The sequence below is a fragment of the Oncorhynchus masou genome, chromosome 10 (genome assembly GCF_036934945.1).
Source record: "Oncorhynchus masou masou isolate Uvic2021 chromosome 10, UVic_Omas_1.1, whole genome shotgun sequence".
Classification (NCBI taxonomy): domain Eukaryota; kingdom Metazoa; phylum Chordata; class Actinopteri; order Salmoniformes; family Salmonidae; genus Oncorhynchus; species Oncorhynchus masou.
In genome coordinates, this window is record NC_088221.1 from 41,167,655 (window position 1) to 41,194,022 (window position 26,368).

Sequence of the window (26,368 nt, forward strand, 5' to 3'; positions counted from 1 at the left end):
CAGAGCTGCTCTTGTGGCCTCCACATCTACCTCCATCTCCACAGTCTAGGTGACTGTATTCCCTAGCCGGCTGGACTGACGCTCTGCGGTCCATTTCTTTCATAGTTCTCTGATGCCAGAGCAGTGGATGTCATGTTTTGCTGTCATGAAGTGTGCGTGGTTTATGGGTAATGTTTTCATCCCACTGTATCACTGGCATCAACCCTCTGATGGTGCTTACTGCATTTATTTTAATTGAATATCTCCATAAACGTAATACAACTAATGAACACACTATATTGGCCTAAAGATTTTCAGAGCAGTTCAATTGGGGGTTAGATGTTTGTAAAAAAGGAATGAAACAAGGATATTGATAGAGAAAAGATCACTGATGTTGTTTGTGTGTCTTGCTCTAGGAGGATTTCCGGAATAAGGTTCAGGATTACATCAAGCACTACGCCAGGTGATGACTGCATCAGCTGCGCCAGCTGCCTGCTCCCCCCCCCCCTCCGTCTGTGACTGCGCAGCTGAACCCCGTCCCTAATGTCTCATCAACCAACCAACCGCTGCGCACCGCTGACACGCCCCGACTGCAATAAGACGTCGCTGGAAGAAGGAAAGATTAAACACGTTTTTAAAACTTTGAAGAGGGACTTGTTTATTGGACCAGAGTATTCATCCGTCACAACAGGGATCGTCCAATGACTGGGCTTCTCGTTGTGTCTGAGCCAATCAGAGTGGGCACCGGTGGCAGTGAGGACCCGGGATTTAATCAATCCAGTTATTTAAGAATTGGCGAATCAAAGAGAAAGATGATCTGTTAGTTTTTCTCAGTTCTAGTGCCTGCCATGTTTGTGTTGCAAAGAAAATGCACGCGAGCTCACATGCACGCACACACACAGAATCCCTTCATGCACATTGAGAAACGAACATACTCAACTAGCTTCTCACAACACACAGCACTTGGCTGTGCATGCAAACACACAGCTGGAAAAAGGACATATCTGTTATGTTATTCGTTCCTGCCCACCCCCAACTCACCAGACAGCACGTGAATGACAAGTGCCACCAACCCAGTCCCCATTCAAAGTCAGTCCCCGTTTTACCCAGTCAGTCCCCATTCCAGTCAGTCCCCATATTGTCCATTTCACTCTGGATTTGTCTGAAAAGGCACTATATAGGGCAGGGTTATTCATCTCTGACCCTACGTGGGCCGAAGCCTGCTGGTTTTCATCCCTCTATCCTGCTGTTTTTCATCTCTCTATCCTGCTGCTTTTCCCTCCACACCTCTTAGGCCCCACCCACCTCATGTGTTCTCCTCTGCCCCCAAGGTAGGGGAATACCAGGGCGCTCTCCCTCTCCTAGGTTGTGTATGAGTCCTCTGATTAGTTGTCTAAAGGGAGGGCCTGTGGTCTCGCTCTCTTCTATGTCATTGTGCGTCTGTCTGTCCCTCCCAGTGTGTGTGTGTGTGTGTGTGTGTGTGTGTGTGTGTGTGTGTGTGTGTGTGTGTGTGTGTGTGCGCTCTGTGCCTGTGTGTGTGTGTGTTGCTTTGCCTGGGCTGGCTTTGTGCCTGTATGCACATTGGAACATAACATTCAGTGTCATCACTGTATTAAACATTGTATTTACGTTTCCATGAGGCAAAGTGTATGTGTGTGTGTGCGCGTGCTTTCAAATGAACAGGTTCAGATTTGACTTGTTAGCATGCTCTGGTTCCTAGCCCCACACTCCTTGTTTTACTTGCCCAGCTTGCCTAGTTTCCTGTGAGGCTCAGGAGGGTCTGTCCCTCAGTTCAAATCCTCCTTTGCTTTCAGATTGTATATCGTTTTTTAAAGATATATTAAATGTATGTAATAAGGAAAATGAACCTGTATTTTATTCTATAGTCAGTGTCCCTGTCATATTCATGGGTTGGGATTGTTGCCATCAATGTTGATTCAACTACAATTTTATTACTGTATTTACAACAATGTGACATTTTAAGTTAATTACTCCTCGTGGTACACTAGTCCTCAGGTCTTACACAGTACTGGTTAGTGTCCACTAGCTCTGGTTAGTGTCCACTAGCTCTGGTTAGTGTCCACTAGCTCTGGTTAGTGTCCACTAGCTCTGGTTAGTGTCCACTAGCTCTGGTTAGTGTCCACTAGGTCTGGTTAGTGTCCACTAGCTCTGGTTAGTGTCCACTAGCTCTGGTTAGTGTCCACTAGCTCTGGTTAGTGTCCACTAGGTCTGGTTAGTGTCCACTAGGTCTGGTTAGTGTCCACTAGGTCTGGTTAGTGTCCACTAGGTCTGGTTAGTGTCCACTAGCTCTGGTTAGTGTCCACTAGCTCTGGTTAGTGTCCACTAGCTCTGGTTCGTGTCCACTAGGTCTGGTTAGGGTCCACTAGGTCTGGTTAGTGTCCACTAGCTCTGGTTAGTGTCCACTAGCTCTGGTTAGTGTCCACTAGCTCTGGTTAGTGTGCACTAGGTCTGGTTAGGGTCCACTAGGTCTGGTTAGTGTCCACTAGCTCTGGTTAGTGTCCACTAGCTCTGGTTAGTGTCCACTAGCTCTGGTTAGTGTCCACTAGGTCTGGTTAGTGTCCACTAGCTCTGGTTAGTGTCCACTAGCTCTGGTTAGTGTCCACTAGCTCTGGTTAGTGTCCACTAGCTCTGGTTAGGGTCCACTAGCTCTGGTTAGTGTCCACTAGCTCTGGTTAGTGTCCACTAGCTCTGGTTAGTGTCCACTAGCTCTGGTTAGTGTCCACTAGGTCTGGTTAGTGTCCACTAGCTCTGGTTAGTGTCCACTAGGTCTGGTTAGTGTCCACTAGCTCTGGTTAGTGTCCACTAGCTCTGGTTAGTGTCCACTAGCTCTGGTTAGTGTCCACTAGGTCTGTGCTATAGAAAGTGACGACCATAGCAGAATGTTAACATAGGCTGTCAGATAGTCAGTGTCCTGAGAGACAGGGCAGTCAGAATGTCAGCAGCCTGGGCAAACTCCCCTCCCCTCTCTCACGCACTTCTTCAGCCGACTTCTTCAATCACTCACACGCATCTTCTCCCGGGTCTCTGGGCTTGGGCTGGAGCATAAACACACACACCTCTGCCTTGTTGTGAGAGCTGGCCTGGCTGGCAGAGACGCTGTAGACTGCTGTACCGCCCCGCGCTCTCTTCTAACGAGGGGGAGACTGTTGTACCGCCCCACGCTCTCTTCTAACGAGGGGGAGACTGTTGTACCGCCCCACGCTCTCTTCTAACGAGGGGGAGACTGCTGTACCGCCCCACGCTCTCTTCTAACGAGGGGGAGACTGTTGTACCGCCCCACGCTCTCTTCTAACGAGGGGGAGACTGTTGTACCGCCCCACGCTCTCTTCTAACGAGGGGGAGACTGTTGTACCGCCCCACGCTCTCTTCTAACGAGGGGGAGACTGTTGTACCGCCCCACGCTCTCTTCTAACGAGGGGGAGACTGTTGTACCACCCCACGCTCTCTTCTAACGAGGGGGAGACTGTTGTACCGCCCCACGCTCTCTTCTAACGAGGGGGAGACTGTTGTACCGCCCCACGCTCTCTTCTAACGAGGGGGAGACTGTTGTACCGCGCCGCGCTCTTTTCTAACGAGGGGGAGACTGTTGTACCGCCCCACGCTCTCTTCTAACGAGGGGGAGACTGTTGTACCGCCCCACGCTCTCTTCTAACGAGGGGGAGACTGTTGTACCGCCCCACGCTCTCTTCTAACGAGGGGGAGACTGTTGTACCGCCCCGCGCTCTCTTCTAACGAGGGGGAGACTGCTGTACCGCCCCGCGCTCTCTTCTAACGAGGGGGAGACTGTTGTACCGCCCCGCGCTCTCTTCTAACGAGGGGGAGACTGTTGTACCGCCCCGCGCTCTCTTCTAACGAGGGGGAGACTGTTGTACCGCCCCACGCTCTCTTCTAACGAGGGGGAGACTGTTGTACCGCAACACGCTCTCTTCTAACGAGGGGGAGACTGCTGTACTGAGGCAGGCAGATGGAGCAGTTGGACTACGGCCATCTTGCTTGAGCCTGAGACACCCACTTTACCATCATTGGGTCGAAGCTTCTTCCTTTCCCCATGAAAGATTCCTCTCATTGCTACTGCCTCCTTAACTAGGGGTGCACACCCAGAACTATAAACCCAGACACCTTCTCTTCCTCTGCACGTAGACCTTAACTTCTTTACAACACTGCAACCTCAGGGACAAGGTTGTTATTGACCAAAAGAGCTGATTCCCCCAACCTTTTGTGGCCCCTTTGTCCACGGCCATCTGAAGGAGATGGTATCTATTTATCTGTTAAGTGTTGTACTAATCTCTTTCCACGCTTTCTGGCTGATTTATTGACTGGCTGGCTGGCTGACTATCTGTCCACACAATGACAGTGGCAGCGCGTCTCCCTACCTGCCATGTGCAGAGTGGCTGAATGAAGCTTCCTCTGGACCGCTGACAGTGGGTAATCAGACGGTCGGTAGATTAGGTACTCGCACGCAGAGAGTGTCCTTAAAGAGACCAGAGTCGGGAAGATGTCTCTCGAAGATGTATCAACCCACTAACTGTAATCTTCCTTATTCAAAATATGACTATTTGGATCCTTGCAAAGCCCTGATATGAACTAAATGTAGTATTTAGTTTATTTCCATAGTATGAATCAGCACTAGTGGAGCATAACAAAGCAGAGTGGAGAGATTGTATTTATCAGGGGAATCAGAATAAACATAATAAATACAATGTTCACAAAACAGAACACCTTCCTAATATTGAGTTGCACCCCCCCCCCCCTTTTACCCTCCTAACAGCCTCACTTCATTCATCACTCTACAAGGTGTCAAGTGTTCCACAGGGATGCTGACCCATGTTGACTCCAATGCTTCCCACAGTTGTGTAAAGTTGACTGGATGTCCTTTGAGTGGTGGACCATTCTTGATAGACAGGAACTTGTGGAGTGTGAAAAACTCTGCAGAGTTGCAGTTCTGGACACAAACCAGTGCGCCTGGCAACTACTACCATACCCCAAAGGCACTTAAACATGTTGTCTGGCCCATTCACCCTCTGCATGGCACACATACACAATCCATGCCTCAAGGCTTAAAATCCCTCTTTAACCTGAACCCCGTTCCGCTAGCGGAACCCCTCGCCAACAGCCAATGAAATTCCAGGGCGCCAAATACAAATCAACCGAAATCTCATAAATCAAACATACAAGTATAAGGCACCATTTTAAAGATAAAATGCTTGTTAATCCAGCCACAGTGTCTGATTTCAAAACAGCTTTACAGCGAAAGCTCCACAAACTATTATGTTAGGTCGCCACCAACTCACAGAAAAACCCAGCCATTTTTCCAGCCAAAGAGAGGAGTCACAAAAAGCACAAATAGAGATAAAATTAATCACTAACCTTTGATGATCTTCATCAGATGACACTCATAGAACTTCATGTTACACAATACATGTATGTTTTGTTCGGTAAAGTTCATATTTATATCCAAAAATCTTATTTTACATTGGCGTGTTACGTTCAGTAGTTCCAAAACATGCAGTGATATTGCAGAGAGCCACATGAATTCACAGAAATACTCAAATACTCATATAAAATACAATTGTTAGACATGGAAATATAGATACACTTCTCCTTAATGCAACCGCTGTCTCAGATTTTTTTTAAACTGTACGGAAAAAGCATAATCTGAGAACGGTGCTCAGAGCCCCTGTCAGCCAGAGAAATATTTGCCATGTTGGGTAGTCAACATTATTCATAAATAGCATTCGAAATATTCACTTACCTTTGATGATCTTCATCAGAATGCACTCACAGGAATTGCAGTTCCACAATAAAGGATTGTTTTGTTCGATAATGTCCATCATTTATGTCCATTTATGTCCAATAGCGTCTTTTGTTAGGGTGTTTGGTAAACAAATCCAAATGGGCAGATCTGGTCCATTCGGACGACACGTTCAAAAAGTTATATTACAGGTCGAAGAAACTTGTCAAACTAAGTATAGAATCAATCTTTAGGATGTTTTTATTTAAAGTTAAACAATGTTCCAACCGGAGAATTCCATTGTCTGTAGAAAAGCAATGGAACGAGAGCTACCTCTCAAGTGAAAGCGCGTGACTGAGAACGAGGCTGTTGGCAGACCACTGACTCAAAGAGCTCTCATCCGGTCCCACATCACAGCAGCAGCCTGAAACAACGTTCTAAAGACAGTTGACATCTAATGGAAGCCATAGGAAGTGCAACATAACCAATATCCCACTGTGTATTCAATAATGGTGAGTTCAAAAACTACAAACCTGGATTTCTTTCTCAGGTTTTTGCCTGCCATATGAGTTCTGTTATACTCACAGACATCATTCAATCAGTTTTAGAAACGTCAGAGTGTTTTCTATCCAATACTAATAATAATATGCATATATTAGCATCTGGGACTGAGTAGGACGCAGTTCACTCTGGGCGCGCTATTCATCGAAAAGTTAAAATTCTGCCCCCTATCCCAAAGAAGTTATTAACAAGTGACATCAATAAGGGATCACAGCTTTCACCTGGTCAGTGTCATGGAAAGAGCAGGTGTTCTTAATATTTTGTACACTCAGTGTAGTTTCCATTTTTGCTTGTGATTCATATCTCGGCTCTTTACATTAAAGAGGTGCTCATATACTCAATGAATACCATTATGTTGTTGTTTATTGATTGTCACTTCGCTCCAGTGAGTGTTTTGATAATGAGAAGTGAAGGTCTTACGCAAACAAAGCAGGACAACTCTCCACAATGTGTTAAAAGAAGAGATCATGGGCTCTGATCAGTCCCGTTTACATCACAAAGTATGTTTTTACACCATACGTCCTCTTCATGCATCTCCTTCTGCTACTGGATTGAGAGCATAGTGAGGGTTTCACAACGCAAGACAAGATGGAGGAGAGCCATTATCGTTACAAACGTCATTACCATCAAAATAAATACAAATGGAAAGCAACAGTCATATATAATTGGCTTAACAGCCAATGTGTATTGACATTTATATAAAATATTACTCGCAAGCTATCCCATTCTGCCGAAAAACACATTTTCATCTTATTCTGTGGTTTGGTACCTTGCGGTTCTGTGGACTGAATCTGGCTGCACTAAAGTTGACGCAAAGTTTGGAAAATTTGAAATGATGCTGTATCTGTTTCCCAACGGAACCTTCAACAGCAAGGGTGCGCTGCGATGCCACTTTTGTGGACTGTCCCCAATGAAATGAATAACATCTTGCGCAATGGAATAAACTTCTCAGATTACATCAGTCAGCCTGTTGGAAGTGTTTTTCATTGTGCCCACACCCGTACAAACCCATGTCCCTCACTCACTCACTCACCCACTCTCTCGTTTCTAAAAACAGTACAATGACGATTGTGGTAGGATGAGTCATTAGTCAAATCTGTAGGTAGCCATCATCCTCATCAACCACATCCAAACCCAGCACTAATGACCAACCACAGCCTGTCTGCAGTGCACAGTGTGTTGTTACATCATTATCTGCTTTCAACATGACATGTACACTCATTTCACAAGAAAAATAGGAGAATGGTCTTTGATGATAATCTACCCACACACACTAACCCAGAAAAAGGAATGCCAGATGTAGCCATTTTTTCACAGCAGGAGCAGAACAACGATTCCCTCCTCTTTTCTAGTACAGATGTGATGGTACGCTGAGCAAATATATAAATACAACATGCAATAATTTAACAGATTTTACTGAGTTACAGTTTAAGGAAATCAGTGAATTGAAATACATTCATTAGGCTCTAATCTATGGATTTCACATGACTGGGAATACAGATATGAATCTGTTGGTCACAGATACCGTACTTTAAAAAAAAGTAGGGGCGTGGATCAGAAAACCAGTCCGTATCTGGTGTGAACATCATTTTCCTCATGGAGTGCGACATCTCCTTCGCATGGAGTTGATCAGGCTGTTGACTGTGGCCTGTAGAATGCTGTCCCACTCCTCTTCAATGGCTGTGTGAAGTTGCTGGATAGTGGCGGGAACTGGAACACGCTATCATACACGTCTATCCAGAACAACCCAAACATGCTCAATGTGTGACATGTCTGGTGATAAATGCAGGCCAGGAAGGAACATTTTCAGCTTCCAGGAATTGTGAACAGATCCTTGAGACATGGGGCCATTCATTATGCTGAAACACGAGATGATGGCAGCGAATGAATGGCACGACAATGGGCCTCAGGATCTCATCACATTCAAATTGCCATCGATAAAATGCAATTGTGTTCGTTGTCCGTAGCTTATGCCTGCTCATACCATAACCCCACAGCCACCATGGGGCACTCTGTTCACAATGTTGACATCAGCAAACCGTTTGCCCACACAACGCCATACACGCTGTCTGCCATCTCCCAGTTGAAACCGGAATTTATCCATGAAGAGCACGCTTCTCCAGCGTGCCAGTGACCATAGAAGGTGAGCATTTGCCCACTGAAGTCGGTTACAACGCCGAACTGCAGTCAGGTCAAGACCCTGGTGGGGATGACCCGCAGGTGGAGAAGATGGATGTGTAGGTCCTGGGCTGGCCTGGTTACACGTAGTATATGGTTGTGAGGCCGGTTGGATGTACTGACAAATTCTCTAAAACGACATTGGACACAGTTCATGGTAGAGAAGTGAACACTCAATTTTCTGGCAAAAGCCCTGGTGGACATTTCTGAAGTCAGCATGCAAATTGCACGCTCCCTCAACTTGAGGCATCTGTGGCATTGTGTTGTGTGACAAAACTTAATATTTAGTGGCCTTTTATTGTACCCAGCACAAGGTGCACCTGTGGAATGATCCTGTTGTTTAATCAGCTTCTTGATATGCCAAATCTGTAAGGTGGATAGATTATCTTGGCAAAGGAGAAATGCTCACAAACAAATTTGAGCGAAATAAGCTTTTTGTGTGTATGAAACATTTCTGGGATCTTTTATTTAGACTAAGGAAATATAAGCTCAACACTCTACATGTAGCATTTAACACTGGTGTCTGCATCAATCATGAATCTGTTCTGTTTGAAGTTTAAACTGCATTGCTTTAGAACCAAACTATTTACCCATTTAAGGTATTGACACTGGTAATGTTCAAGTCCTAAAGTTGGCAGTGTTTTTTATTGTACGAAATTTCTGCAGCATCGTCTCTGTGGTCCTTGATTCACAGGTTAACCTTTCAGACAGAAATACCCCAATAAAACTTGATGTATTTAAAGACATGGTCATTATGCCTCTGTAAGGCACGCAGTAGCTGCTTTTACAGAGGACACAGACTTTCAGGAGCGAGCTGTGTCATCTGTTCTTACTGAGAGCACTCGGGTCAGGAGAGGAGACCGTGTGCCATACCTTGGAAAGGGAAAATAAGTCACACACAAAATGCCTTATAGGTGCATTTATAAGGCCTGATGATACAGTGTACTTATAATGCCTTATACATCTTGCTATAAGCTGTCTGCCGGAGACACTACCAGGGCAAACAAGAGGCTTCCGTAATCCATCTACCGTTATGTCATCATCGCTTATAGCCATTGACAGACATGCTGTAGCAATAAGGCACAGGCCAGAGGTTGGACTTCACACCTGAGTGTTGACGTCCTTCCGGACCAAATGGATGTAAGGGTTCTCCTTCCCAGTGTCATAGGGTGATCCGGAGCCCCAACGGCATGCACAGTGACCATACCTGAGTGTAGGGTTTTGTCCTCTTGTCTTCTGTCCAGTGGTTGCTTGAGGGGTAAATTGCCCATTTGAAGGGACTCCTTTGCCACAGCACTCACATGTATCCATCCCAAGAAACACCAATATATGGCATGTCTTTAAAAATGTTAAAGCTTGCCTTTTCTGCTTTAAAGTTAAGCACAGGGAAAGGGGACACTGTATTGCTCACACCACCGTCGGGTTCGCCACCACAGGGAAGAGCTGAGCAGGTGTAATATGATAGGGTTAGGGGTCGCCTCAAATGGGAAGTGCTAAGCAGGTGTAATATGAGCCGGGCGGAGATCGATACGCCCCTCCGTGACCTCCCCTGCCCCCCAACGGTCTGACAGCAGTCAGGAAACAGCCCATAAATCACCAGGGGATTATGTAGTGAGGTGTGTGCATGCGTGAAATGCATTAGCGAGAAAAGGTTAGCTATTTCCATTTGTGTTCTGACTGCTGTTTCAGCCTCCCCAGGAGAAAATAACCACTTTACTAGTTTATACTGAGCTGTTGGGACTGGGTCCAACTCTATGAATTCCTGCTACTTTACCCTTCGACACCAATGCTTGGTTAATGGTTAATCTGCGCATGAAAGTATAAGTATTGACTGGCCAATATGGCTAATAGATGACCAATGATGCAGGGGTTATGTTCCTCATGGAAAACGTTGTCTTTGTTTTTTGTCAGCTCATGCAGCAACCAACCTGGACGCTTCCCTTCACCCAATCTGCAGTTACTCAGGTTCTTTCTCTTCATCTCATCAAAGTCACCCACATGTAATGAGACAGTGAAGGAAAATAAACCCACACATATATTCCACATGTGGGAGGCATTGTGGAAAGATTAGACTTCCTTCAAACAGCTATTGGTGAAGTCAATTTAAACAGTGGAAATATAGTGGGGATTTTGGTAGAGGAAACAATGTGGAGGTTAAATGGGCACCGAGACACTTGAATGGAATCTTTCTCCCTGTAGCAAGGAAGTAAAGTAGAGCTGTAGGTTACAATGGCCATGTGGTTTAAAGCACTCAAGTAAAAATCATTTAAAGTAGTACTTAAGTAGTTTTTGGGGGTACTTTACTATTTATATTTTTGAACATAATGTATTTTTTTACTACATTTCCCCTGACACCCAAAAGTACTTGTTGCATTTTGAATGCTTAGCAGGACAGTAAAATGGTCTAATTCACGCACTTATCAACAGAACATCCCTGGTCATCCCTACTGCCTGGCAGACTCACTAAACACAAATAATTTGGTTGTAAACTATGTCGGAGTGTGCTGCTGGCTGTTAGTAACTTTAAAAAAACTAAATTGTGCCATCTGATTTGCTTGATACTGTCGGGACTTTCATTAATCTGATGACTGTTATTTATCTAATCAACTAACTATGTTTAATTGTTACCTGATTTAAATGAATCATGTAACAATTAACTCATTGGGAATTTGGGGCACAACAGAAGTTTTTTATAGAGTTACCATCTCCCGAATTCAACTCTAAATGATATACATGCATATATGTTATATATTGATAAAAGTCACTTATTAATCATTACGTCATTTCAGTCTCAATTCTGAATGTCTTGTCAGTCCACTAGGGACTTTTTTTTCACTTCATGAATCCGCAAGAACCCCAGCCTTTTCTGATTATTCAGTACTACACAAATGTATGATTTATTTACTAACTAAATAATAACACAGAATACACATACACACTTACAGGGGACAAAAGTCCCTAGTGGACTGACAAGATATGACGGCTTGTTACACATATGGAGAGGGAGGGGTAGATAAAGAGGGGGAAGGACAATCGTACATTTGGAAACTACCCTCAAAGTAATAATAAAACTTTGCTCACGAACCACCACCCGTTTGGGTAAGAAATGTAATGTATTTACGTGTAGATGTCTTTGCTCATCGTCTCTCTGTTGAAACCAAACAATCCTTCTATGGGAAGGGCTCGTTGGGTGTAAGGCTCTGGTTGCCCTGGCTTGGAGTGGAGTGTTTCTCCAGCGCAGCTACAAAGATGCACCCGTGATTGTTTGAGGTAAGCTTCTTGCCTCTTTTTCAGGTAGCTAGTCAAAGTTCTAGATCTCTCTACATGCACAGCTGCAGACTGTCAAATGTTCTGGTCTAGTGTGTTTATCTTCTTCACCTCATGATGAGTTTCAGAGTCTCCAACCATTTCAACGTGTAGCTACAGCTGCACGCTTTCTGGTCTGGGAGTTTCAACCATTTGTAAAGTTTAGCTCACGCTTCACGTTTGCTGGTCTGCTATGTTCATTCATGGCGAGTCCTTTTAAGCACTCTGGTCGAAAGGGCGGTTACATCACACTGACACGCTCTTCTGACCTCATTCGGGGCGTGGCATGGTTAATTTGCAAAGGACATGAAAACAATGATCTCGTTAGAGAACTAAAATCACATTCCTATCTTAACGAAATAGGTTCATCATTTTTCATACTGAATTAACGTCATATTGTTACATTTACATTACATTATATTGTCATACTTAACAGCCGAAGTTACAGTATTTGGTTCATAGAGTTTTAATAACATCACAAAATGAAAAGCAATATGACATTATTATTCTTTAGATCCCCATTGACCATTTCCCAAATTCTTTATGTTAGAATTTTTGTTCCATTATCCACTTTTTGGATGTTAGAGTTTTTCGGCTGGCAACAGTCTTCTGGAGACAAAGGTATTCCTTTGGTTGATACCGAAGAGCAGAAGAGGGTTCTGAAGAGTATAAGAAGGCTGCATATAATGTACAATTGCCGCAAGGTTTCATTAAACTGGCCCAGCCCCCCCTCTCTTCTTCTATGGGAGAGAGGGGGTCTGGCTATCGTCTGCCATTTGCTGATCTGAGGCCTTGGATCCTCGACCAGGAGATACTTTTGATACTTAAGTATATTTAAAAGCAAGTACTTTTAGACTTTTTCTCAAGTAGTATTTTACTGGGTGACTCACTTTCACTTGAGTCATTTTCTATTAAGGTGTCTTTTACTCAAGTATGAAGACTGGGTACTTTTCCACCACTGGCTAGGCCCCAAGGTTAGCTACCAATGACGCTAGCTGCATGGATACCAGTGAGATAAGAAAAGAGACTTTGAGTTTCAAATCAAATCACATTTATTTATATAGCCCTTCGTACATCAGCTGATATCTCAAAGTGCTGTACAGAAGCCCAGCCTAAAACCACAAACAGCAAGCAATGCAGGTGTAGAAGCACGGTGGCTAGGAAAAACTCCCTAGAACAGCCAAAACCTAGGAAGAAACCTAGAGAGGAACCAGGCTATGTGGGGTGGCCAGTCCTCTTCTGGCTGTGCCGGGTGGAGATTATAACAGAACATGGTCAAGATGTTCAAAAGTTCATAAATGACCAGCATGGTCCAATAATAATAAAGCAGAACATTTGAAACTGGAGCAGCAGCATGGCCAGGTGGACTGGGGACAGCAAGGAGTCATCATGTCAGGTAGTCCTGGGGCATGGTCCTAGGGCTCAGGTCCTCCGAGAGAGAGAAAGAAAGAGAGAATTAGAGAACGCACACTTAGATTCACACAGGACACCGATTAGGACAGGAGAAGTACTCCAGATATAACAAACTGTCCCTAGCCCCCCGACACATAAACTACTTTGTCTCCTGGTTAGAAGTTTCTTTGTTGGGCCCCTCTGTTGTACCCCCGCGCTTGGGCATCCTAGGCTCCATTGTGTTCCCATACCAGGGGCCACAGTGTTGCCATCCGGTCTCTCATGTGTTCCACCATTTTTCGATGGTGCAACGGCTGCTGTTCCCAGGCTTCTTTAGCCACATCCAGCAGTCCTCGGGGTTATCTCCCATACAGGAATTCAAAGGGAGAGAACCCTGTTGAAGCTTTTGGTACTTCTCAGTCCACCTCCATCACCTTCTTTAGCATCTGCTTCAGGTTTCTATTGAATCTTTCCACCAATCCATCGGTGTGCGTGTGATACACTGAGGTGCGCAACTGGGTTATTTTCATTAGTTTGCAGAGATCATTCATGATTTGCAACATGAATCGGGTTCCTTGGTTAGTTAATATCTCGTCGGGAATGCTGACTAGGGAGAATATCATGACTAACTCACATGTGATTCCCTTGGTAGACATGGTGCACAGGGGAATGGCTTCTGGGTACCTGGTGGTATAATCCAGAATCACCAGGATGTATTGGTGCCCTCGGTTGCTCTTGGGTAGAGGTCCCACCAGGTCCATTGCGATCCTGCTGAAAGGGACTGAAAGTGCAGTTTTGGCACCACCTGCTGGCACTCCGGGCAACTGTGGCAGTAATCCTACACTGCTCTCTTCACACCCAGCTAGTAAAATCGTGCCTTGATCCTGTTAAAGGTCTTCTCCACCCCTAGGTGAGCCCAAGAAGGTGGGAGTACACCAAGTGCAGGACAGATTGTACAATGGGACGGGGCACCAACAACAAATCCATACATTCGTCATTCTTCTTCACGACCTGATACATCAATTTCTTTATATAAAAAAATGGGGGTAGGAGATCTGACTTACCCCCTCCATGGGCTTTCCATCTACCACGGTCACCTGCTGGAGAGCGCTGGCCAGGTTCAGATCCTCCAATTGGGCTGTGCTGGACCGGCCCGCAAGAGAGGCGGGCTCTGGCTCCACCTCATGGTCCATCGGGGAACATGTCGCCCAGACTCGCCTCACCTTCCTCCAGTCTTGCTTCACCCGAGTCACCCTCAGAGAGGGGTTCTGTTGACGCATGTGGGTCCACTTCCTGGAATCCACACATCCGAGCATCCCTCCTTCTGGGGTCCCGCCCGCCTCTCCGGCGTCCTCCTCCCTTCTGGTTCCCTCGTCTCCGAAAATACAGGTCCACAGTTGGCGGAACATTGGAAAATCCCTCCCGATAAGGACCGGCACTGGCAGGTTCGGGACGACTCCCACTGGCTACTTGTGTTGTCTCTTTGTGGTCTGTAGGTGGAGGAGTGTGGTAGGGTAGTCCTTGATCTCACCGTGTATGCACGTGATGGCCACGGTGTCCGTCAGTTTCTGGGATTGGGCGAAAGTTGTTGTGGTGTCCTTTCCATTGGCTCTTACTGGGGGGACGGGAAGGACCACTCTTCTTAGCCCAACCTGTCATCAGCAAGCCGCAGGGACGCCCAGTGGCTAACTCACTGGCTGAGGCCGAAGGCATTGGGACATCGCGGGGCATTGTCTCGGGGAGCTGGCTGTTTGTGTGACCCCCATCCTTGTCCGGGGTCCTCCATCCTTTTTTGCTCTTTTGGGCGGGTTCAGCCTTCCGTGGTTGTCCCCTGCGCAGGACCTCCAAAACCCCCTGTTGACCTTCCACCAGTTCCACCAGCTGATCCGCGCTCTGCGTGTTTGCTTAGCTTGCTAACTTTTTAGCTTCGAATTGGAGAGAGCGTAGAAATGTATCTATGACCACTTTCTCGATGGCCGTGATCGTCAGTGGTTCAGCAGTTAGCTAGCCTAATCAGATCATGTATTTGCGATCTGGGGGACACTGTGGTGTCATACGCCCAATCATGGAATCTTTGCGCTCTGCTAATCAGGGTGTAACCATCCCAGCGCAGGATGCATCGCCTGGTCAGCCGTCAGATTCTGATAGGTCTTCTATGCCTGGCAGGAAGGGTGCTAGCAGGCTGGCTAACTGGTCATGGGGCCATTTCTCCCTAGCTGTCATCCTCTCGAAGGCTTGGAGGTAATCCTCGATGTCGTCAGCCTCTGTCAGTTTCAGTATAAACATACTGAGTTAGGGACGAGAAACTGCTGCGCCTGGTTGAGATCAGCTCGTAGCTGCTGACGCTGTTCCTCCAGTGGCTCCAGATGCATATTCTGCTGTGCTATGTTCGCCTCCACCAGCTGTTTCACATATGCTTCCATTGTGCTCCGTTTCTGTTTAGTTATTGAGCTTGGTATGCTTTGCCCGCATTCTCCACCATATGTAGCAGGCTCAAGAGTGTGGGGTTTCCACATCACCAAGTTCAATAACCAGACGCGCACAGAGCACAACTAGAATGCAAATGGGGAATTTATTAGGGATATTTGCACACGGTGGAAAAGGGGGGGATTCCAGCAACCAGTTCACAACAGGTAATCATACAGATCATTCTCCTTTTCCGCACACACTCCATAACGCGGTCCTTTCCCCCTCTGTGCAGTCCGCTTCCTTTTTTATCCCCAAGCACTCAATGGCTTAATGATCTACCACCTTGCCTCATTGGGTCAGGAAGTCCATATAAGGCTTGGGGATGGAGCCAGCGGGCTGCAAGATATCTTCCTTCAATCACCACTCCCTGCCATCTGCCACAATATGCATATGAATCTTAACCTCTAGCGTTGAGCAATCCCATATCCGGGAGCATAATCATAGCCTCAAGCTCATTAGCATAACGCAACGTTAACTATTCATGAAAATCGCAAATGAAATGAAATGAATATATTGGCTCACAAGCTTAGCCTTTTGTTAACAACACTGTCATCTCAGATTATCAAAATATGTTTTTCAACCATAGCTACACAAGAATTTGTGTAAGAGTATTGATAGCTAGCATAGCATTAAGCCTAGCATTCAGCAGGCAACATTTTCACAAAAACAAGAAAAGCATTCAAATAAAATCATTTACCTTTGAAGAACTTCGGATGTTTTCAATGAGGAGACTCTCAGTTAGATAGCAAATGTTCAGTTTTTCCAAAAAGATAATTTGTGTATGAGAAATTGCTCCGTTTTGTTCATCACATTTGGCTAAGAAAAAACCCCGAAAACTCGGTCATTACAACGCCAAACTTGTTTCCAAATTAACTCCATAATATCGACAGAAACATGGCAAACATTGTTTAGAATCAATCCTCAAGGTGTTTTTCACATATCTATTCGATGATAAATCATTCTTGGCAGTTGCCTTTCTCCTCTGAACCTAATGGAAAAGTGGACGCAGCTGGAGATTGCGCAATAATTTCGACGGAAGACACCAAGCGGACACCTGGTAAATGTAGTCTCTTATGGTCAATCTTCCAATGATATGCCTACAAATACGTCACAATGCTGCAGACACCTTGGGGAAACGACAGAAAGTGTAGGTTCATTCCTGGCGCATTCACAGCCATATAAGGAGACATTGGAACACAGCGCAATCAAAATCTGGGGCATTTCCTGTATGAAATTTCATCTTGGTTTCGCCTGTAGCATTAGTTCTGGGGCACTCACAGACAATATCTTTGCAGTTTTGGAAACGTCAGAGTGTTTTCTTTCCAAAGCTGTCAATTATATGTATAGTCGAGCATCTTTTCGTGACAAAATATCTTGTTTAAAACGGGAACGTTTTTTTATCCAAAAATTAAAATAGCGCCCCCTACATCGAAGAAGTTAACAGTTTCTTGCTGTATTTGTTGCAATTTACTCAACTGAAAGTTCTCTCAAAGTCACCAAACTATTTCGTTGACGTATTGGCCTGTTGGTCTTGTTGGCCTGTTGGCCTGTTGGTCTGTTGGTCTGTTGGCCTGTTGTCCTGTTGGTCTGTTGGTCTGTTGACCTGTTGGCCTGTTGGTCTGTTGGCCTGGGCCTGTTGGCCGACTCAAAATATTATGAGGTTATTGCAGTCTAGTGAAAATGACTCTTGTTTTAGCCTACCTTTGACTGAAAGATGCAGCTTGGTCCTTTTCTCTCCCATTGCACATGGCTATCGGGAGAATTTCAGAATGTTGTGGTTGTTTTTAACCTGCTTATTGTGGTGATTCTGTCAGAGAGAACATATCTGAACATATCTGATTCTCTGCTAATCAAACAGATAAGCTGTTGTGGTGATTCAGCACCATGGATAGTACTGCAGTTGATCATTGCCTGCGAATCTAAACCTGAGGTGAATCATGTGTCATTCTAAGTTAGGCTATATTTTAAGTAAAAGCTAACATTTATCAGTTATCATTCATTAGCCTAAAAATCTATGGCATTTCTAGCCAAAAAAATCAATGATTACCTCTCAAGGTCTTGTTTTAAAAATTTTATTTATGTCACAGCATAAAATAAATAAAACGTGAGCCTCCTGGCTACACAAACTTGGACTATATAATAAAATTAAATGATTAAGTGAAGATCCAGCCATATTTTGTTTCTATTATTACTTTTATTCAAGACAGAAAAACTAACATTTTCATAAAACTTTGAATTCATTCAAATGCCCCCGGTTCTCGCCTTATTTACAAGTGGTTCGCTACACCCGTAATAACATCTGCTAAATATGTGTATGTGACCAATAAACTTTGATTTGATTTAAGTACAACTTAATGTTTACATACAGTACCAAAGTTTGGACACACCTACTCATTTAAGGGTTTTTAGTTATTTGTAATATTTTCTACATTGTAGAATAATAGTGAATACAACAAAACTATGAAATAACACATATGGAATCATGTAGTAACCAAAGAAGTATTAATCAAATCAAAATATATTTTATATTTGAGATTCTTCAAAGTAGCCAGCCTTTGCCTTGATGACCGAAACTGTAGAACGTTTTGAGGATCTGAGGACCAAATCTTTTAGTTTCCTGAGGGGGATAGGCATTGTGGTGCCCTCTTCACGACTGTCTTGGTGTTTTTGGACCATTCTAGTTTGTTGGTGATGTGGACAGCAAGGAACTTGAAGCTCTCAACCTGCTCCATTACAGCCCCGTGGATGAGAATGAGGTCATGCTGTCCACCTTTTCCTGTAGTCCACAATCATCTCCTTAGTCTTGGTTATGTTGAGGGATAGGTTGTTTTTCTGGCACCACACGGCCAGGTCTCTGACCTCCCTATAGGCTGTCTCGTCGTTGTCGGTGATCAGACCTACCATTGTGTTGTAAGCAAACTTAATGATGGTGTTGGAGTCGTGCCTGGCCACGCAGTCGTGGGTGAACAGGGAGTACAGGAGGGGACTCTCTCTCTGTCTTTCTCTCTCTGTCTCCTTGTCTCTTTCTCTCTCTGTCTCCTTGTCTCTGTCTCTCTCTGTCTCCTTGTCTCTGTCTCTCTCTATCCCTCTGTCTCCCCCTGTCTCCCTATGTCTCTCTCTTTCTCCTTGTCTCTCTGTCTCTCTCTGTCTCCTTGTCTCTCTCGCTCTCTCTCTCTGTTGCTTTCTCTCTCTTTCCCACTTTGAATATATGCTAATGTATATTTCAGATAAGGAATCCTAATGCAATTATTAATATTCATATACCTTCCAATACCTTTGTCTTTATCGCCCCATGGTTTTGTATGAGGCAATCCCCCTTTACAAAGACACATATTATAACTGCACTGAAATAACACATGGGATGCAGAAGTAATACCCAGAGAAGTGAAATGTGACAATGAATACACCTACAATATTACTTTGAAAGTGACATACTCTCCAATGTGAACGTCTATTACCCTCCATTCCAAATGGAACCCTATTACATAATGCACTACTTCTGGTCCCTGGGCAAAAGTAGTGCACTACAAAGGGAATAGTGTACCATTTATAATGCCGAGGTGAGTTTCCTGTGATGTCAGCAGTCTCAGCCTCTGCCTTGTGGATCTGGGCCACTGAACATAGCTGCAAGGCCCCACCCAATAGCCTAATTGAAAAATTGAATTTGTGCTCATCCTCCGCTAGCTAATCTGAGCTGTCTGTGTGAAGGATAGATTATATTACTGAAGACAAAGGCTATGCTCCTCGCTTCCTCCAGGACATTGATCCATGCACTCCTCTATCCAAAGAGTATATTTTAGTTTTATTCATTATTATTTTTTATCACAGTTGTCTTGTTTTTAGATATTATTAGATATAGTAATATTACAGGTTTTAGAATGAATTCATGTCAAACTACATCTTTGAGTTGTACTATTTTATATTTCTGTTTTCTGGCAACATTTATCTCATGGTGATGATGAGGTATGTTCTGGATGGGAAGTTATGTCAAATATTCACACCAACGGTCAAGTTACTTGTTCCCAGTCTGATTATTAAACCGTGTGAAGCTGCGTTTCCGGTCTCCAATAACCCTTCTGAAATGAGACAAAGTACTTAAGTTATCAGCTAAGGCCCGGTCTGGGTTCAGTTTCTACGGATTTCTAATGCATCAAAGTGATAAATTACACTCTAATTATGAGTTCTGTACTCCTCATCTCCCTCTATCTCACAGTTTCTCTCCAACTTTCTCTCTCGCTCTCTCCCTCCATCTCTGTCCTCATCCCTGTCTGTCTCCCTGTGGAACTGTCTCCTTGGTAATTAGTACGTTTCTGTCTCGTTCAGAGCTTTGGGACCTCTCCAATCCTCCAGAACGTCTCATATCAGTCTTCTCCAGAAATAACACAAAAGCCGTGTGATTGCAAATATACGCTGTGACACTTAACTGATTAATGACTCCTTGAATCATTAGCAAGGAGATTCCACTTTCTGTCATTTTATTGATTTTGATTGTGTCTGACATCTTTGTGATGTCATGGACTGTAGTGTGTTATGACTGTTGAGCGCATGCTGCTTGTCACCATGGGCCAGTTACAGTATAAACACTGTACAAGATTGTTCTTTCCAGAGGAGAGAAACAGCAGCCATAACGAGACATGACGCTGAGATAAAGACAAAAACAGCGGCGCTTGCTGAGGTTACTCAACAACAAGATGGATATGTGTATTGCTGTTACTAGAACAACCCGGATCCAGCAGTGTATCACAGGCTTGGGCCTCCTTCCATAAAAGAGGTCAGCCTGGATCTGCCATGCTGTATCAGTCTGGATAAAGTAGACAATGTGTCCTTTATAGATCTACGCTTGGGCCTCCTTCCATAAAATAGGTCATCCTGGATCTGCCGTGCTGTATCAGTCTGGATAAAGTAGACAATGTGTCCTTTATAGATCTACGCTTGGGCCTCCTTCCATAAAATAGGTCATCCTGGATCTGCCGTGCTGTATCAGTCTGGATAAAGTAGACAATGTGTCCTTTATAGATCTACGCTTGGGCCTCCTTCCATAAAATAGGTCAGCCTGGATCTTCCGTGCTGTATCAGTCTGGATAAAGTAGACAATGTGTCCTTTATAGATCTACGCTTGGGCCTCCTTCCATAAAATAGGTCAGCCTGGATCTGCCGTGCTGTATCAGTCTGGATAAAGTAGACAATGTGTCCTTTATAGATCTACGCTTGGGCCTCCTTCCATAAAAGAGGTCAGCCTGGATCTGCCGTGCTGTATCAGTCTGGATAAAGTAGACAATGTGTCCTTTATAGATCTACGCTTGGGCCTCCTTCCATAAAATAGGTCAGCCTGGATCTGCCGTGCCGTATCAGTCTGGATAAGTCCAGAAGGAGTTACTATAGATAACCAACTGAATGTCTGATAGAGCATGTTGAAGCTTGAATGGTCAAACACTGTCCCTCCCGAGGTGAAAAGTGTGTATTGACACAGAATCATGCAGTTGTGATTAGAATGGGTAACATTGTCCATTGATGATAAGGTTGTGTAATGTGGTAGTGTGGACATAGGTTACCACCATATGTTCTATTGCCCCCCTATTCTTTCATAAAGATTTCGGAATCGGTTCAGTGTGAGCGATCTAACGACAATAGCCATTGTGGGTCATTATGAGCTTATGACTGACACATCAAGGAAGACCTGACAAGGGGAGATGTTTCTGTAGAGAGGAGGGCACTAGGCCCTCTGGGTCGTCACAAAGTGGATAAAATGTCTGTAATATAATTTACAGATGTCTGTATTTCATCACATATCAGTTTACTCTCACTCAGTGTTCAGTCTGTGTGGCAGAATCCAATTTGTCTTTGTCTCCCGTGAGGCTCTGGCATATTTCTGTCATGAACAAACTTTCCCTGAGGTGCTCCTGTGAGGGAATAAAATATATCACCGAAAGTAGACCAAAACACGGCAGACTACTCTTTTCTTAGTCTCTCTGAGGCATATTTTATTTAACCCACTATGGTTGTGTGTGTGTGTGTGTGTGTGTGTGTGTGTGTGTGTGTGTGTGTGTGTGTGTGTGTGTGTGTGTGTGTGTGTGTGTGTGTGTGTGTGTGTGTGTGTGTGTGTGTGTGTGTGTGTGTGTGTGTGTGTGTGTATGTGTGTGTGTGTGTGTGTGTGTGCCTGCAATGTGCTTCAGAGCATGAGTGAAAGTGTGTATGAATGTGTAAGTGCCATCTCAGCTTTTTCAGTCACAGTGAGCAGGACTTTCATTAGGATTCTCTTATGGTCTCTGTTCTGTTCTGTTCTGCTCTGCTCTGTTCTGTTCTATTCTGCTCTGTTCTGCTCAGTTCTGTTCTCTTCTGTTCTATTCTGCTCTGTTCTATTCTGCTCTGCTCTGTTCTCCTCTGTTCTATTCTGCTCTGTTCTCTTCTGTTCTATTCTGCTCTGCTCTGTTCTAATCTGCTCTGTTCTGCTCTGCTCTGTTCTATCTATTCGGCTCTGCTCTGTTCTGCTCTGTTGTGTTCTATTCTGCTCTGCTCTGTTCTATTCTGCTCTGTGTTCTGTTCTATTCTGCTCTGCTCTGTGTTCTGTTCTATTCTGCTCTGCTCTGTTCTATTCTGCTCTGCTCTGTTCTATTCTGCTCTGCTCTGCTCTGCTCTGTTCTGCTCTGCTATATTCTGCTCTGTTCTATTCTGCTCTGCTCTGTTCTAATCTGCTCTGTTCTTATTTTGCTCTGTTCTATTCTGCTCTGTTGTGCTCTATTCTGATCTGTTCTGTTCTATACTGCTCTGCTCTGTTCTGTTCTATTCTGCTGTTATATTCTGCTCTATTCTGCTCTGTTCTATTCTGCTCTGCTCTGTTCTGCTCTGTTCTATTCTGCTCTGCTCTGTTCTATTCTGCTCTGTTCTGTTCTATTCTGTTCTGTTCTATTCTGCTCTGTTCTATTCTGCTCTGTTCTGTTCTATTCTTCTCTGTTCTATTCTGCTCTACTCTATTCTGCTCTGTTCTGTTCTATTCTGCTCTGTTCTGTTCTACTCTGCTCTATTCCATTCTTTAAGTTCTGCTCTGTTCTGTTTCTCCCTGCTCTGTTCTGTTCTGTTCTTCTGCTCTGTTCTGTTCTTCTGCTCTGTTCTGCTGTTCTTTTCTTCTGCTCTGGTCTTCTGTTCTTTTCTTCTCTGTTCTATTCTGTTCCGCTATGCTCTGTTCTGGAGAAGGGAGAGGAGAAAGATGGAGGTTTACCCCAGTTTCAGAACTCATGTGGGGGACCCAGGAACATGCCACAGGCAGGGAAAATCAAGCACATTGAAATCCCAAATCTCTGTCAGCTCTGTACCAGCTCTGTCACAATAGACACTGTTTAACTCTGCCTACACTCTGTGATGTAATTAAATGTACTCCACCAACATCGGATCCCAACCCACAGGCTTTAGTTTAGTCCCTTCTTCAAGCTTTCTTTGTTTTATTGATTTGCTGGTAATTGTCATGTTTTAAGGTTCTCATCAGTTGCATGAGAACCGGCCACGTTTAATACAGCTAAGGCATGACTAACTAACCCTGGCCAGCCCTGCCCTTAAATACATGGCATGTCGAAGTGCAGAGTATTGCAGAATGGACATCCAATGCTTGTGCATCGGACTGAGAGCAGATGGAGTCTTCTATTTGTACGGAGAGACTTAGGTCATACCGGCTTCTTCTTCTCTATTTACTCTACTGGGCTTGAATATAGCTGTTGTAGAGTAGGCAAAGGAAAGGCTATTCAAATCCTAGTTGTCTCAGACGTGTATTTCTTTTTAAGATGTGCTGCTGTCTTCAGCCTCAAACGAAAACAGGAATATGGAGGAAACCATTCGTTCTCAGGTCAGTAAGATGGTTTAATTTTGGTTTATTTCCCGTGACATCTCTTTGACATACGACACAGAGTGGCAAGGAGTGGAATGATAGCTAAACAGACTGGTAACCAGATTAAACCTAGATGAAAACACCATAAAATTATAATTAGATAAATATGCCCTCTATATTTAATGCCTTAATGAAGTCCCCAACGACTAACAGTCAGTTATCCTCTGGGAGGTCTTTAACTGCGTTTCCCAGAGTACACTGGGTTCTACACAGGAGCCAGACTAGACTCATAATGACGGGGAGAGTTTTAATACAGGGTCTGACTAGAGCACCACAAAGGTTTATTATATCTCTTAAAGCAATCAAGGTGCTTTGAGAGATAGAGACACACACAGAGATAGAAAAAATATATATAGTTTTCCATTGCCCTGTGAAAAGTAAGCAGGTATCTACTTGGAGGCATTGGGAGCTCAGATCTTGTAGCCGTGTCTCAGCCATAGTAATATAAAGGCAATTAGTAAGGCAGCTAGACACGCAGACGCTTTGCCTCTCAGTGCTAATAAGATGAAGAGAGCGTCAGAAAATGCCATTAGCAGGATGCTCTGCTCTTAAAGGCAATGTCCCTATCTGGTGATGACAGCATTAGCCTTACGAAAGACCCAATAAACTCAGATGTTACACAGACACGACTGTGTGTCAGTAACTTACAAAACAATCCACAAGCCTCGTGACTATGAAGATAAACGTTATACCCACCAAACCACCGTTGCAAAGCACCCGATACACAATGTCACGTCTTTGTTTTTAATCCAAGTTTATTGAACACAGTCATTATGAAATACCAACAGTAGGCTATTAATCCATCATTTGCACAGTATGTTGTACCTCAGTCTCGCACACATCATAAAATAATATTCTCTTTTTCATATTCACTTTCTATTCATGGACACATTTGATTTGAATATTTTTGTAATTATTTTGGTTACTGACAGGTACTTTGGCACAGTACACAAAGTAAGGACTTGAAGGGTGAGTGTGGAAATCTGTTGGTTCTGACGGGCAAGGACAGGAACAGGGGGGACCAAACAGTGTTTGAGGAGAGTACAGAGTGCACAGACAACATCCATAAAGCACAGAGATGATAGGACGATGCTTTATATCAACCAATCAGTGACTGACTGTAAGAAGTCCACTCCAGGAGCTGTGCCAAAGTGTCTCAACTCACTGCACAGGAAATTACCTAATGTGTCCAGGAAGTCCTTCAAACCAATCAGACACCATCTGTCCTTCATGGCAAACAGCTTGTGATTCTCCAGCCAGATTGGATTTAGTAGATAAAGGGCAATGGAATCACTCTTCTATTTTTCAACCAGTCCGCCTGCAGGGTATAATTACTGTAGTTATATGAACTCTCATCTTGTAGTCCGTGTACTTTCCTATATCCTGTGCCTCTAGCTCGGTCTCCTATCAAACAGAGTGATAGGACCAGAGAAGCTCTATAATGTTATCCTTGAGACAGGCTTAGACAGTCCTCCCAGTCCCTCACCTGGTCCATGATGTCTGTTCTGTAGTACGTAGCAGCAGTGTTATGTGTATCTGAGTCTGTCATGGGTGGAGGTGGAGGTGAAGGGGGCCTCCTCTAGACCTCTTCTCCCTGGCTGGTGGCCTGGAGGTTGGGCCTGGCTACACCATGCCTTCACTGCGCTTGCTCCTCCACACCACTAGGGCAGTCATGAGCAACGTGACAAGGATGGGCACCACGATGAATGGCCCAAGGATACGGTTGGGCGGATCACGCAGCAGCCGTCCCGACAGGGAGCAGTCGTGGAAGTAGTGCCTGTGGATGCGGATGAAGAAGTCGTCCACCAGCCGGTTGGGCCAGAAACAGTCCATCTTCAGGGCGATCAGGTAGGTGCAGTTGGTGAGCTCACCGTAAGGTCTGTAGGGAGAGATGGAAAGGAACAGTGAGAGGTCACATTAATGGAATGAAGACGAGGTTTATGTACCGTACATCCCAATGAGGGTAAATAATAGCCTACACCTTTGAATAGACATTTAGGACAGTTTGGGGGTTCTTAATGGGTCTCCAAAGTATGGTTTTTAAATTGAACACCAGTTTCATGATCTACAGTGTAATTTTTATTGAACCTTTTATTTAAGCAGTGAATCATGCTGAGACCAAGAGCAGAACAGAACACATCAATAAACGACAATTACACTATACATATCTATATACACATCAATTACACTATACATATCTATATACACATCAATTACACTATACATATCTATATACACATCAATTACACTATACATATCTATATACACATCAATTACACTATGCATATCTGTATACATATCAAATACACTATACATATCTATATACAGATCAATTACACTATACATATCTATACACACATCAATTACACTATACATATCTATATACACATCAATTACACTATACATATCTATATACATATCTATATACATCAATTACACTATACATATCTATATACATATCAATTACACTATACATATCTATATACACATCAATTACACTATACATATCACATCAATTACACTATACATATCTATATACACATCAATTACACTATACATATCTATATACACATCAATTACACTATACATATCTATATACATATCAATTACACTATACATATCTATATACACATCAATTACACTATACATATCTATATACACATCAATTACACTATACATATCTATATACACATCAATTACACTATACATATCTACATATCTATATACATAATTACACTATACATATCATATACACATCATACACTATACATATCTATATACATATCAATTACACTATACATATCTATATACATATCATCAATTACACTATACATATCTATATACACATATATATA

The 26,368-nt window shown here is 43.9% G+C and overlaps 2 protein-coding genes across 6 annotated transcripts in view; one reads left to right on the forward strand and one right to left on the reverse strand.

Annotated features, from left to right (window-relative positions):
• The window catches only part of LOC135547635 (NEDD8-conjugating enzyme UBE2F-like), a 167,472-nt gene that overhangs the window by 84,043 nt on the left and 57,061 nt on the right, over nt 1-26,368 (forward strand). The window contains exon 10 of one of the 4 annotated variants that reach the window (XM_064976808.1): nt 396-1,842. The exons of the other annotated variants lie outside the window; for them this stretch is intronic. Within the exon in view, the coding sequence (XP_064832880.1) occupies nt 396-446 (51 nt within the window). The 3' untranslated portion in view covers nt 447-1,842. Of the gene's footprint in view, nt 1-395; nt 1,843-26,368 lie in introns of those variants that run through there. 4 annotated transcript variants of the gene reach the window in all.
• Nucleotides 24,251-26,368, reverse strand: part of ramp1 (receptor activity modifying protein 1) — a 78,782-nt gene continuing 76,664 nt past the window's right edge. For both annotated transcript variants that reach the window (XM_064976811.1, XM_064976812.1), the window contains exon 3: nt 24,251-25,392. In XM_064976811.1, coding sequence (XP_064832883.1) covers nt 25,137-25,392 — 256 coding nt within the window. In that variant the 3' untranslated portion in view covers nt 24,251-25,136. The remainder of the gene's footprint in view (nt 25,393-26,368) is intronic.